We start from the raw sequence: 13,806 nt of genomic DNA on the forward strand, positions 1-13,806 counted from the left end.
TTCTTCGTCCTATTGTTCCTCCTCCACCTACTAACTTAACCGCCTCAGACTATGCAACTCACTTCACTGACAATTTCTGCTCCAGTCCTCCCGCCCCACCACCTGTTCCCTGGATCCAGTTCCCTTGCATCTCATCCGTACTCTGTCTTCTTCTCTTTCTCCACCTCTAACTAAAACTCTAACTAAAATTCTCGATCTCTCTCTCTCCTCTGGCATATTTCCATCACCCTTCAAACATGCAACTGTAACCCCAATTCTAAAGAAGCCCAATCTTGACCCTAACTCCACGTCCAACTACCGTCCTATCTCGCTACTGCCTTTTGCATTCAAGATCCTTGAAAGAGTTGTTTATGCAAGATTGACAGACTAACTCACTGCTGGTTTACGCGCTAAGCACTGTGGAAACGGCACTGACCAAAGTATCCAATGATCTACTCGCTGCAAAATCTTGTGGTCACTACTCTATCCTAATTCCCCTTGACCTGTTTGCGGCTTTTGACACTGTTGATCATTAACAACTTCTTCTCATCCTCCGCAATATCTGTCTACAAGATATTGCTCTCTACTGGTGCTCCTCCTACCTCTCCCAGCGCTCTTTCAGTGTTTCTTTCTCTGGCTCTGCTTCTTCTCCCCAACTCCTCTCTGTTGGTGTCCCCCAAGGTTTAGTCATTGGTCCTCTACTGTTCTCTATCTATACTGCCTGCCTTGGTAAACTCATTAGCTCCTTTGGCTTCCAATATCATTTCTTTGCGGATGACACGCAAATCTACCTGTCCTCTCCTGATCTCTCCCCGTCCCTCCTGACTAGTGTCTCAGACTGCCTCTCTGCTATTTCTAACTGGATGGCTGCTCACTTCCTTAAACTCAACTTGACCAAAACTGAAATTAGAATCTTTCCTCCCTCAAGTTTTGCTACTCCTGTGTCTGTCTCCCTCCAAGTCAATGGTGCTACCATCAGCTCCACCACGCAGGCTCGCTGCCTAGGTGTTCTCTTTGACTCCGACCTCTCCTTCATGCCTCATGTTCATTCTATCGCCAAATCCTGTTGTTTCCATCTAAAAAACATTGCGCTCTCCGACTTTACTTAACGCCAGATGCGACTAAGGTGCTGGACCATTCCATTGTCCTTTCTCGCCTTGACTACTGTAATCCACTTCTCAGTGGTCTTACGTGCTCCAAACTTGCACCATTACAGTCCATAATGAATGCGGCAGCGAGGCTCATCTTCCTGTCTGCCCACACCTCCCATGCCTCACCCTTCTGTCAGTCCCTACATTGGCTTCCTGTAAGATATAGGGGTCAATTTAAAATTTTGGTTCTTGCTTTCAAATCTCTACATAATGCTGCTCCCACCCATCTATCCTCACTGATACACTGATATAAGTATGTCCCGTCTAGGCTCTGCTGAAGGCATACGTCTATCTTCTGTCCGTACTCCCACCTCTGATGCTCGCCTTCAAGACTTCTCCAGGGCTGCACCGTTCTTGTGGAACTCACTTCCCTCCTCCGTTAGATGCTCACCCAGTCTCCACTCCTTCAAAAAATCATGAAAAACCCTCTTCTTCATTAAAGTGTATTAATTAATCTGTTAACAGCTCCCAACTGATTCCTCTCTTGTAACTGTCATTAGTCTAATACTATCCTTACCTTTTATGTCACTTTACCCCACTCCCTCTAGCATGTAAGCTCATTAAACAGGGTCCTCAACCCCTCTGTTCCTGTGTGTCCAACTTGTCTGGTTACAACTACATGTCTGTTCGTCCACCCACTGTAAAGCGCTGCGGAATTTGTTGGCGCTATATAATAATAAAAACATAGAAGTGTGTAAGGCTCTTCAAAAGGTGAATAGTTGTCAAAACTAGTATATGACATGATTTCCCCAAACACTTAATAAGATATTTAATAAAGAAAAAACAAATATACCAGTCACAAGGTTTTTTCCTTACTGGTATATATATTTTTTTCAGAATATATGTTGTATTGTAATTATTGTATTTTATTGAATTGTGTTTATATTTATTCTCTGTGTCACAAGGTTTTTTCCTTACTGGTATATATATTTTCAAGTTATAAATATGGTCATAGCCAGCCCAAGATATCGTGCTTCCTGGGTCCAAGGATAAAATGCTACCCCCCCCCCCCCCCCCCTTAAAAAAAATGCACATCCATTATGTTATGCAGTGTGTGTAGTGAATGCAGTGTGTGTAGTAAATCCATGGTGTGCATGTGTATAGTGGATGAAGAGTGTCTGTTTGTGTAGTGGATGCAGTGTCTGTCTGTAGTGGATGTAGAATGTATGTGTAGTGGATGCAGCCTGTGTGTAAAACAAAGAAAAAACAAAGAAACTGGTTGCACTAATTTAGTGTATCCAGAGCACATATATCTGCAAACTTCAAATACATCTTCATTCAAGACCCATATTAGATATATTCGGTACTTTGAAGATGGCTGCCATGTGGTAATGGACATAATGGATAGGTATTGGCCATTATTACTCCAGGATAAGCACTTATAAAAAGTCTTGCCACCTCGGGTATCCATTACTGCTAGACAGGGTAGAAATCTGAGATATTTTAGTCCTTAGCCACCTTGGAACAACAAAAAAGAATATGAACTGGCTTAAATCTCAAGTAGCAGGCTCACATATATGTGGCAAATGTAATGTGTGCACATACATCTCTAAATAATCCAAAACCTTTACTAACTCTGAAAAAACTTAAACATTTTCTACACACTCCTTTTTGAACTGTACTACATCTGGAGTGGTTTACCTATTGACATTCAGTTGCTCCAAAAAATACATGGGCAAAACAATAAGCCCATTCAAAAAATAATCTTAGAGCATGACAATTTGGTGAAACCAATTTGGTGAAACCCAAGAAAAATTGACACTCCGATTTTGAGGGTCAGCTGAAAACATCAGTTTTTCTGGAATTGAAAAAGTGACAATTGGTCCCAGAAAAGATGACCAAAAAGTTTTGCCAAAAAGCGAGTTACTGGATATATAAATTGAAAACACCATCACCATTGGGTCTAAATAAAGTTAATAAAGAAAATCTTCTTTTGACCATTTATCTCAGACTAATGTCCACCACTCTCTGGATCTTTATGTGTATATCTTTCATTTATGTTAATAATTAGTCATCCACCCCCCACCCCCAAGCAACACTATGGGTGCTCACTTAAAATTTTCTCACAGGATTTTTATTATTTTCATTTTTTAGTTTTTGAAAACTGGTGAATGTCTTAGTGTATATGCCATCCTACTTTGTACTGACACCTTCAAGTACTGACCCCTTTGAGCAGGGGGCTGTTCCTTTCTCTTCAGAGTGGAGAGTATTGATTCTAATGGTCTATAGCAGGACACATATATGCATAAGGAAAGAAGGAGGGATATTGCTAAATGGAATCAAGTATTAAGTCTGAGAGTTATTGTGTCTAAGTGAATAAATTAGTAATTCTAAGATCCTCTTAGTACTGCAATTTCCATATCCCTCTCCTTTGCTTACACTGGTGGAGTTCATGTAAACCACACTGGCTTTGTAACCCCCTTGTACATATATATATATATATATATATATATATATATATATATATATATATATCTACTATATATTGACCAGTAGGGTGTAGTGCCTGTCCCCACCTCCCTTGTTTTATTCTAAATCCATCATCTGGGGAGCATGGAGGTCTGTTTGGAACCCGAAACCCCAGATGCTCTCTAGCAACCATATACTACATCAGATACAGCCTGGTTAGCCCTGACTCCTCTCCATTCTCGGCCGGCCATCACTTCCTCCCAGCACTAGTTGCGGCTGTAATTTTTAAAGGGGCCAGTCGCGCTATTAAAAGGTGGAGGGGCCCCATCAGAGTGTGGCCCCAGGTAGAGGCATACAGGCAGCAGTTCCACTGCTACTGATGGGGAATGTAAGGGCTCGGATGGCCGGTCCCACCACAACCGTCATGGTTGTCACCCCCTGATGGCGGCCCTGCTTGAATTACATATCAGAAGATTAGATTTTTTTCTCTCTTCATATTTATTGAGTATAATGTCAGAAACCGCATAGTTTTAGATACTTTTGTATCTTGGAATATATTTACATCAAGGTATATACTGTGTCCACATATTGGAGCTTGGAGCTGTGATAATAAAGCCATCTGAAGAAACTCTTCCTTGTTGCCATAAGGTGGTATAAATGAAACCTACACCTATAAGTGGAGCGCTGAAATATATACGGGGTAATCTTACCCAGCGTGGCTTAAATAACAACCGTGGCCTTGTGGCCTATTTGTAGCATTACAATCTTTACTACAGACAGATTTGTTTTTTAATTTATCTTCACTTTTTGCTGGGTTAGAGATGGGACCATACATTTTTGCCTTTTGTCTCCTACTTTACCAGGCAGTACTTTCTTCCAGTTTTGGAGAAAGAATCTTTCTATTCTCTCTTTTAGAGTCTGTGTGTAGTGGATGCAGTGTCTGTGTAGTGGATACAATATTTGCGTGTAGTGGATGCAGGTTGTGTATATAGTGGTTGCAGCTTCATGTGCTCTCCTCTCAGGAGTTGCGTGTGCACTGCTGCGGGATGCCATGGCAATGCTCCATGCAGACCATGCTGGAGCATTGCAAGAGGAGGGGGACATCAAGCTGCTGGACGGGAAGATTAGACTTCTCGACCCCCTCTTCAGAGGACAAGGTAGCGGGGCCCGGAACTGCATATATATATATAGTGGTAATTGTCAAAATGTCACCCTATCAAAGAGAAATCTGAAATCAAGGTCCCACAGGGATCAATGGATGGGACGGCCCTGGATGTGGTTGAAGCAAGAGTGGGAACATTCAGAATGCTGTTCTCTTTGCAGATATAATTAGGGTACATACACTCAATTGACCCATTTTTGTTGAATCAGAATAGTTGTATTTTTTGTGTTGTAATGTAATCACCAGTTTCTTCCAGATATAATAAAATTATATTTCCTCTGTGGTCTCTGGTTTGTGCATTTTGTAAGCCTGATGTCTGCTGCTACTGATATTAATTTTGTGGAATAATGTATTTTTTTTATTATTTAATGTAGAGAATATAGAGCAGTGTTGTGCAATGGGTGTGATATATATATATCCTTCTTAGGTACCTGCACTCTGGGAATCTTCAAAATATTAAGCATTTGGGCATGCTGGTAATCGGTTGTCACAAAGGGTAAGTCTGTTGATTGTTCATTCTGTTTCCTGTATAAGCCTGCAAGTTAATTGGAAGCTATTGTCCTGATGATCTAAAACATTGATTTATATTGCTAATCATGGTGATTTGTAAATAAAAGTTATTTTAATAGTTTGAAGAGTCCCAGACTGCAGGTAACTAAGAAGGAGAAAGTATGTTTATGAAAAACTGTTATTGAGCACCAGGTGAGTCAATTTTCAGTTGTTACAAGGTTTAAGTGCAGGACTGTGTTAATTTATATATGTGTGTGTGTGTAGATGACATCTGTTAATAGTAGAGAGATTTTATTAATTGTAGCAATATTTGTGAGTGCTTGGGAAATGGTTACAGGAATTACAAACACAACACAGAATGGGATGTAATACAGGAAGATCCAGAATACAGAATTATTGTAATTATTATTAAGGACACACTTCAGATTTCCAATTTTATTTTTTTCAAGGAATATTTTTATTGAAGCATTGAAAAGATAAAATTATATATTAATACTCTATTGAATGAAATGTTACAAAGGTTTGGAATGTTGATGCCTCCGAGTATATTACACGGATGACATCACAATAGACACAGAAGTGTTGCAGAGCTAAGTGTATATTTTATTTCCTAATTGCTCTACTCAAACTAGGAAGTACTATAATTAATTTACTGGAGTCCTTGAATGAGGAATTGTCGTTTCCAAATATGTATACAGCCAATAGCATCAAGCCATGACTTGATAAAGACAAGGATACTGTCACAACTTAGCCCGGTATATAGACTGCCCATAAAGGGATCAGGGTTCTTGATATTTTTACATTTGTAAAATGTTTTGCTCTGTCTGTGCATCTCTAGAACTTATATTTTAGGTGGGTAGGTGCTCTTTGCCTTTCTTTATTTTCTTTTACTAGATTTTGGACTTCCAGAGGAATGATAATATTGCTTCAAAGCGTAAAATTAGACACTTAGAATTTCTTTTTTCCACGTTCTTTATCTTTGCACTGGCCACCAATGTATATTTCTAAAGCATAAATGAGCTTTTAACTAAGGATTAATTTCCCAAATAAAAAACTAATTGTAGCTTACTTCTTTGCACCTCTCAGAAACCAAATATAGAACATTAGGACACATGCATTCCAGATCAAGACCAGATTTGAAGAAATGTCAGTGATAGTACCTTGACTTAGACCCTGCTGCTGTTTTGCGCTAAGTAAAGCTGCTATTTTGGCTTTTATCCTTGAGTGCATGAATCAATATTTATTTTCTATATCTGGAAGTGAGACCTAGCTGTTCTAAGACCCTGAGCACCCTGGAAGCCTGGAGAGTGCAGTGTCCATTATCCTTTCTAGACGTATAGTACCTGCACTAGGTGTTGCCAAGGTCCTTCTCTGCATCCCCAGCAAATCAACATTTTTGAAATAACTACTACACCTCTGTCCCCTCTCAACTGTCAGTAAGAAATAGTTGTGAATGAACAATGGAGTAATTGTAAATGCATATAGCTCACTATTATTAACAAATGTATTCATCCAACATTGATGCACATTGATCGCACTGAACAGGACAAACTGTCCTGAAAAGATTAGGGTTACTCACTAAAGTAGCAAATTAAAATCTTTTTCAAATAAGTCATGTTTTCCTCCATTTTTCCATTCACATTTTTCAACCTACAATTCGTCATTTAAGAAAAAACATTTATTGTTGTGTGTGAAGATTTGCTCAGAAAAAAACTTTAGTAGCATAAGTGTACTTTGAATCCAATTTTGGTACCTATTTTTTTTAGATTTCTAAACCCAAATTTTAGACAAGCAACATATGCAGAAGGCATATGAATACGTTTGTTAACATTATTTTAATATATAATATTAATAAGACACTTTCTTATCTTTATTTTTGTCTTTTATTACGAATTACTATTTGGAAGGAGTCTCCTGTAATTATTGCATTAGTATAACCATTAACATTAGTAATTTTATTTTATTGAGATATAGATATATATATATATATATATATATATATATATATATATATATATATATATATTATATTTTTTTGCATTATATGTCATGCATTTTTATATAATGCATTTAAAAATAGGGGTTAATTTACCCTATTGTTAGATATTTTTCTTTTTGACAGCACTAATAAAACAAGCATAATCATACGCTACCACCTCATTGCCTATTTTACTTTTCCGCACCTCACATCGCTCAATCGCAAGACCTGCATCTTCCAGAGCTTCTTTTATAAACTTTTCATCACACCCTAACATATGGTACTTCTCCTCACCAACAGTGAAAAATGCACCATTATAACCACCAATTAATAACAGGCATCCTCCTAGTTTTAGCATGGAAGCTATTTTTTTCATGTTAGAACGGTAAACGTCATGATCTTCACTAACCATCTGTATCACATAAAAACTCAACACACAATCAGCTTCTGGTAACACAACTGGGTCCGTAGGGTTGGCTTTGCTGAAATCACATTTTAAGATGCGTTTGATCCTTCTACGCAGGTCATTTTCCTTTTCTTTAAAACGATCACTAAAAAGATATAGAATTCAGTTATTACAGTAAATGCATTGCATTCTATCACAGTTGCGTCAAACCCCTACACACAGTATGTAAACCCACGGAAAACCTAATAACGTATTACTGAACCTTAGAATGGTTGGCCTTAACATAGGCTAGAAAAGAGTAGTCACAGAATAGCCAAATAAGTCAGAATGCCAGAGATCAGGAGAGCGATACAGGAATAGTCAGGTCAGGATACTAGAAAGGAGAGAAGTCAAGATACAAGCCGAGTCAGGAAACCAGAGAACAGAATAGTCAATAGTGAAAATATGCCAAATAATCACTGAGAGAAAGTAAGTAGCACTACAGGGAAAACTAAGAACCACAATAGGGCAAAGAACAAAGCAAAAGTTGTTTGTGTTTAGCTGTAATTTTCCGCTCTCTCATATTTACGGTTCCCATACAAATTATATATTGTTTTTTTCAGGACAAGAAGGGCTTTCTTTACATGCCCTTATTTGTATCATGTCATATATTTTATTTAAAAAAAAAATAACAAAATATGGTGAAAAATTGAAAAAAGCCATGTTTTTGGACTTTTACTTGAATTTTTTTTACTTATCTACAAAAGCTAATGAAAAAAACTGCTAAATAGATTCAAAATTTTGTCCCGAGTTTAAAAATACCCAGTGTTTACCTGCTTTATTGCTTTTTTTTTGCAAGTTATAGGGTTATAAGTACAAGTAGGAAATTGCTCTTTCAAAATATATATATATATATTTATATTAAATGTATCAATAGTGACATTGTAACACCATTACCTGTCATAAATCCCCGAATCACACCTCACATGTACATATTTTTTTTTAATCCCTTAAGGACACATGACATGTGTGACATGTCCTGATTCCCTTTTATTCCAGAAGTTTGGTCCTTAAGGGGTTAAAGTAGACAACCCAGGGTATTCAATATGGGGTATGTCCAGTCTTTTTTAGTAGCCACCAAGTCACAAACACTGGCCAACGTTAGCATTTATATTTGTTTGTGTGTTAAAAATGTAAAAAATGCTAACGTTGGCCAGTGTTTGTGACTAAGTGGCTACTAAAAAAGGCTGAACATACCCTATTTGCAATACCTTGGGTTGTCTTCTTTTGCAAATGGTATGCCATCATGGGGGTAATTCTCATTCCTGGGCTACCATACGCTCTCAAAGGCAACCTAACCAATCTGACAAATCTCAATAAAAAAAAAAAAAAAAAAAAAAAATGTAAAATCAAGCCTTATATTTGAGCCTGTAACTTTCACAAACACTATAAAACCTCTACATGTGGGGTACTTTTATACTCAGGAGACTTCGCTGAACACAAATATTAGTGTATCAGAACAGTAAAATGAATCAAAGCAATAATTTCATCAGTGAAAGTGCCGTTTGTGTATGAAAAATGCAAATAACATCTCTTTCACTGACAATATCATCACTGTGATATGTTTACTATTTTGAAACACTAATATTTGTGTTCAGCGAAGTCTCCCGAGTAAAACAGTACCCCCCATGTACAGGTTTTAGGGTGTCATAGAAAGTTACAGGGTAAAATACAGTGATAGCAAATTAAATTCTCTGGACTTTCGGCCGGGATTGTCAGGCATGTCCAACAAATTGCAATCATTAAAATTACTTAATTAGGTAAAAATATGACATAAATATGCACATAGAATTTTAATATATACATATTTATATATTTGACGTCTACGTGTATATTTATGAAATTATTTATGTAATTATGTATATGGGCATATGAATATTTCGTATTATTTTTATTTATACATATATATATATATGTAATTTTATTCTAAGTGTATTCTGATATAAATATATATATATATATATATATAAAATACACAAACCAGTGCACTCACTTATTAACTAAACAGTGATTTCAAATCCTACATAGTACTATTTAAAAACACCTCACCTAGGTAACAAATAATGGGGGTTTGGTTACATTATATGATCATACATTGCATAAGCCTGCCAACTGCATCAAAGTACCCCATTCTTGGCAGGTCCTACTCTAGCAGCCTAATGCTTGCTCTTATGAGATTAATCCACTTACTTGGGAAATGCTTCCTTACTGGGACTCTCTGCAAGTCAAGGCTAAATAGGATCCTGGAATGAGACACCTGGGGCAGGGAGGGGTGCAAAACCCAGGGGTTGGCCTAGACCCCTATAATTATAAACAAGGTCAGGAGGGCTGCACTCACCTAAACATGCATTTATTCACGGATTTATTACAGGGTGCTACTGGGACCAAAATACAAAATGTATGATCATATAATGTAACCAAACCCCCATTATTTGTTACCTAGGTGAGGTGTTTTTAAATAGTACTATGTAGGATTTGAAATCACTGTTTAGTTAATAAGCGAGTGCACTGGTTTGTGTATTTTGTATTTTGGTCCCAGTAGCACCCTGTAATAAATCCGTGAATAAATGCATGTTTAGGTGAGTGCAGCCCTCCTGACCTTGTTTATAATTATAGGGGTCTAGGCCAACCCCTGGGTTTTGCACCCCTCCCTGCCACAGGTGTCTCATTCCAGGATCCTATTTAGCCTTGACTTGCAGAGAGTCCCAGTAAGGAAGCATTTCCCAAGTAAGTGGATTAATCTCATAAGAGCAAGCATTAGGCTGCTAGAGTAGGACCTGCCAAGAATGGGGTACTTTGATGCAGTTGGCAGGCTTATGCAATGTATGATCATATAATGTAACCAAACCCCCATTATTTGTTACCTAGGTGAGGTGTTTTTAAATAGTACTATGTAGGATTTGAAATCACTGTTTAGTTAATAAGCGAGTGCACTGGTTTGTGTATTTTGTATTTTGATCCCAGTAGCACCCTGTAATAAATCCGTGAATAAATGCATGTTTAGGTGAGTGCAGCCCTCCTGACCTTGTATGTATGTATGTATGTGTGTATATGTGTATATATGTGTATATATATATATATATAAACAAACAATGAAGGGAGCACACTAGGACTCTTCTCAGTGGAAAATAATAAGTATTTACTGTATCAAAAGTTAATACATCTTCTGTGCAAAGTACAAAATCGACGTTTCGACCCTCCTTGGGTCTTTATCAAGATATATATTAATAGCAAAATAATGTTAGAATAAAATTACATATATATGTATATATTTTTAATTATTTTGACTTTTTGTTATTTATTTTTATTAACAAATTATTTATAATTTATATATATAATTATTATTATTTTTTTTAACACTGATTGCTATTTTTGTAACTTTATTTTATGATTTTCTACTTGCAGGGAGACTGCCTGTCAGCACAGACTGTCCCCCTGCAGGCAGATACACAGGCACCTATTGCGGCCACGTGATCGAGCGATCACGTGGCCGCGGGATCCTGATCTGCCGCGGCAGACTGCCCGGGCAGACAGGCAGTCCCCCTGGGACCAGGAGGAGTGCTGATCGCCACCGGGGGACCGACGGCGATCAGGTAAGTACCCCCAGACCGTTATGACAGTTCAGGACCGTCATCGGTCCCCAAGGGGATGTTTCCGATGACGGTCCTGAACCGTCATCGGTCGTCAAGGGGTTAAGATGAATTTTAATTCTAAGGTCAAATAGCCAAACTGGAAACAAAATCTCTCAGTCTCTATACTTTCAGTTTGGCTACTTTGACCTAAAACTTGTAATTCACTTTGAATTCTTAGTTTAGTAAATAGCCTGTTATAACCAGAAACTATCCTTTCGTTAAGAATCAAACCTGTGTCATCTATTGCCCCATCATTTATTAGCAAGTCTATACCACACAGCACCAAGTTTTTTTAAAACTCAAAGGAACACTCCAAGCACCATAACTACTTCAGCGTGCAGAATTAGTAACAGTGCCAGGAATGTCCAGTCACCCTCCCAGAGTAGGTGTAATAGCTAGAGTAGAAACCTCTCCTGCTGCTAGAAGCCCCTGCAACTGTGATAAACTCATTGGCTGAGAGTAACAGCTGGCAGGGCTTAGCACAGTGGAGTTAATTAGAAGCTCTTTGCAGGAGCTTCCAGCAGCAAGGAATTTGGCAGAGGGTGCTGGCAGTCCTGACACCTCTACTACGGGCATGGTGGTTATGCTGCTTTGAGGGTTCCTTTAAAAATACACGCTAAACACCAAAACCACTACAGCTTAATGTAGTGGTCTTGGTACGGAAATGATCTCCCTGCTCTGAGACAGCTGTAAGCATTGCCATTTGTGAGAAGCAGCACTATTTATATTTCACAGTCTGTGTGCCTCTAATGTTTGTCAATCAGAGAGTCCCAAGAAGCACGTCTTAGTAAAAACTGTAAAGAAATACCAGTCTTCACAGTTGTTTTCATGGCAATGTCGCATGAAGTTTAGTCTTCCCATAAAGAAGCATTATAATATTCTTGTATGACGAAAGTCCGTTTGGTGCGATTGTATAGAGAAAATAGTATTGTACTTATAATTTCGATCCCATCATTCCAAAGACTAATGCTATTTGCTATCAAACAATAACTGTCATATTAAAATGTCACCTGTTGCCGTCAGATTCCATGACATATTTGTACAGGAAAGACCAATCAAACGCATCTTCATGACCATCCACCCACTTCTGCACATCGTTGACACAGACATCACTGAATTCTAAAATAGAGATCTCCTTGAAGAATTCAAAAATTGGGAACATCTGGATTACACATGGACCCACTGAAATGTCAATCAAGTGGTCCCCACCAATGAGACCTGGTAAAAGGAACATTAAATAATATTACAACACATATATCATTTTTAGTTTGCATGTCAATCCTTTAAAGTAACACTACAGGGTCCATAACAATTGTAACCTCCTTAAGTTGTTATGGTTCCAGAAAGTATTTATTCCCCTTTATTCCTCTTCGATTTTTCTAAAAAGGCTCTTAAATTAACCTTCAACTATGTGCAAAAATGTGTTTCTCCTATTTTCAGTACCATTCAAGATCCCAGAATTTCTCTGGTTCTCTATCCTATCTTTTTTCTCTTCTCCCTATGACTCTTCATTTTCTAAAAACTCTCTTCAATTAACCTTCAATTATGTGCAAAATGTTATTTCTGCTATTTTCAATACCATCTTTTCCATGAGTTTATTAACGATTCAAAATTTCTGCTTTTCCCTGGTTCTCCCCTGGATTCTCAGCTACTGCCCCACTAGTTACTTTCTAACTCCTCACTAGTAATAATTACTTGCTGTGGACATTACAGTTAAATCCTCCCTCTTTTTTGAGAGTGGGATTTTCTTCATTTAATAAAACACTCTCTAGAACCGCATTTTTATCTTTGAATTGATTGTTTTTACATATGACTTCTGTCCTTACATGCTCTATGTATATCCATTCCTTTTTTCGTTAATAAAATCCTAGAAACAGCAATCTGTTACTAAACGTTATTAAATAATATATTAACATACCTTCCTTAACTTCCTTAAAAAGCTCTTCAGCTGGAAATCGTAAAATCTCATCTAACATCAAAGCATCAGATGTTGCAGATAAATATATTTCAGCAAACTTTTCTGAATCAATATCATGCAGGTGATAGTGTTTATGGGTGGAGGAAGTCATTCTTGATCTCTAAATAATCAAGTAAGATGCACCAAAAATGCTGTGATTACAGTTTGAGGTTCAGTTTATAAGTACCTGATAAGTCCACAAGCAAAATATTTCTATGTCAAGTTTGTTTTTCTTGTTTTCTTTTTCATATTGGAGATTTTTGCTGTTTTATTTACTCTAATTTGAGGCAAATTTGTTTTGATACCACACTATCTGGTTTTATCCAAAATAATGCTAACGACAGGAGATGAATGACATGTGATTGTATGTTTTTCAGTCTTCTGATTTATATGCATGTAAAAAAGATGTGTGTGTGTGTGTGAGTTCTTTAGTGCACATTCAGATACTTTAACAGGATCAAGTTAAAACTTAAAGGGACAATATAGTCACCAGTGCAACTACATGTATTCTTGACCCTATAGTGTTAACATGACCATCTAGGTCCCCTCATGCCCCTATTAATATAGTGTATTCAAACCAGAA

The 13,806-nt window shown here is 37.5% G+C and overlaps 1 protein-coding gene across 1 annotated transcript; it reads right to left on the reverse strand.

The window, feature by feature from the left end:
* Positions 1-7,310: 7,310 nt before the first annotated feature.
* LOC134577011 (nicotinamide N-methyltransferase-like) lies at positions 7,311-13,335 on the reverse strand. Its single transcript, XM_063435658.1, has 3 exons — positions 13,185-13,335; positions 12,277-12,484; positions 7,311-7,740 (listed from the first exon to the last, which is right to left on the reverse strand). The coding sequence occupies exons 1-3, from the start codon at positions 13,333-13,335 to the stop codon at positions 7,311-7,313; spliced, it is 789 nt and encodes a 262-aa protein (XP_063291728.1).
* Positions 13,336-13,806: the final 471 nt, after the last annotated feature.

Source organism: Pelobates fuscus, chromosome 11, assembly GCF_036172605.1.
Source record: "Pelobates fuscus isolate aPelFus1 chromosome 11, aPelFus1.pri, whole genome shotgun sequence".
Lineage (NCBI taxonomy): Eukaryota > Metazoa > Chordata > Amphibia > Anura > Pelobatidae > Pelobates > Pelobates fuscus.

Bases quoted from the DNA above. Each gene is read 5' to 3' on its own strand.
- LOC134577011 (XM_063435658.1), bottom strand. From the start codon at position 13,335: ATGACTTCCTCCACCCATAAACACTATCACCTGCATGATATTGATTCA. The intron at 12,485-13,184 runs GTATGTTAATAT...TCCTTTTACCAG, and splicing joins TTTTAAGGAAGTTAAGGAAG to GTCTCATTGGTGGGGACCAC. The intron at 7,741-12,276 runs GTGACATTTTAA...ATATCTTTTTAG, and splicing joins ATGGAATCTGACGGCAACAG to TGATCGTTTTAAAGAAAAGG.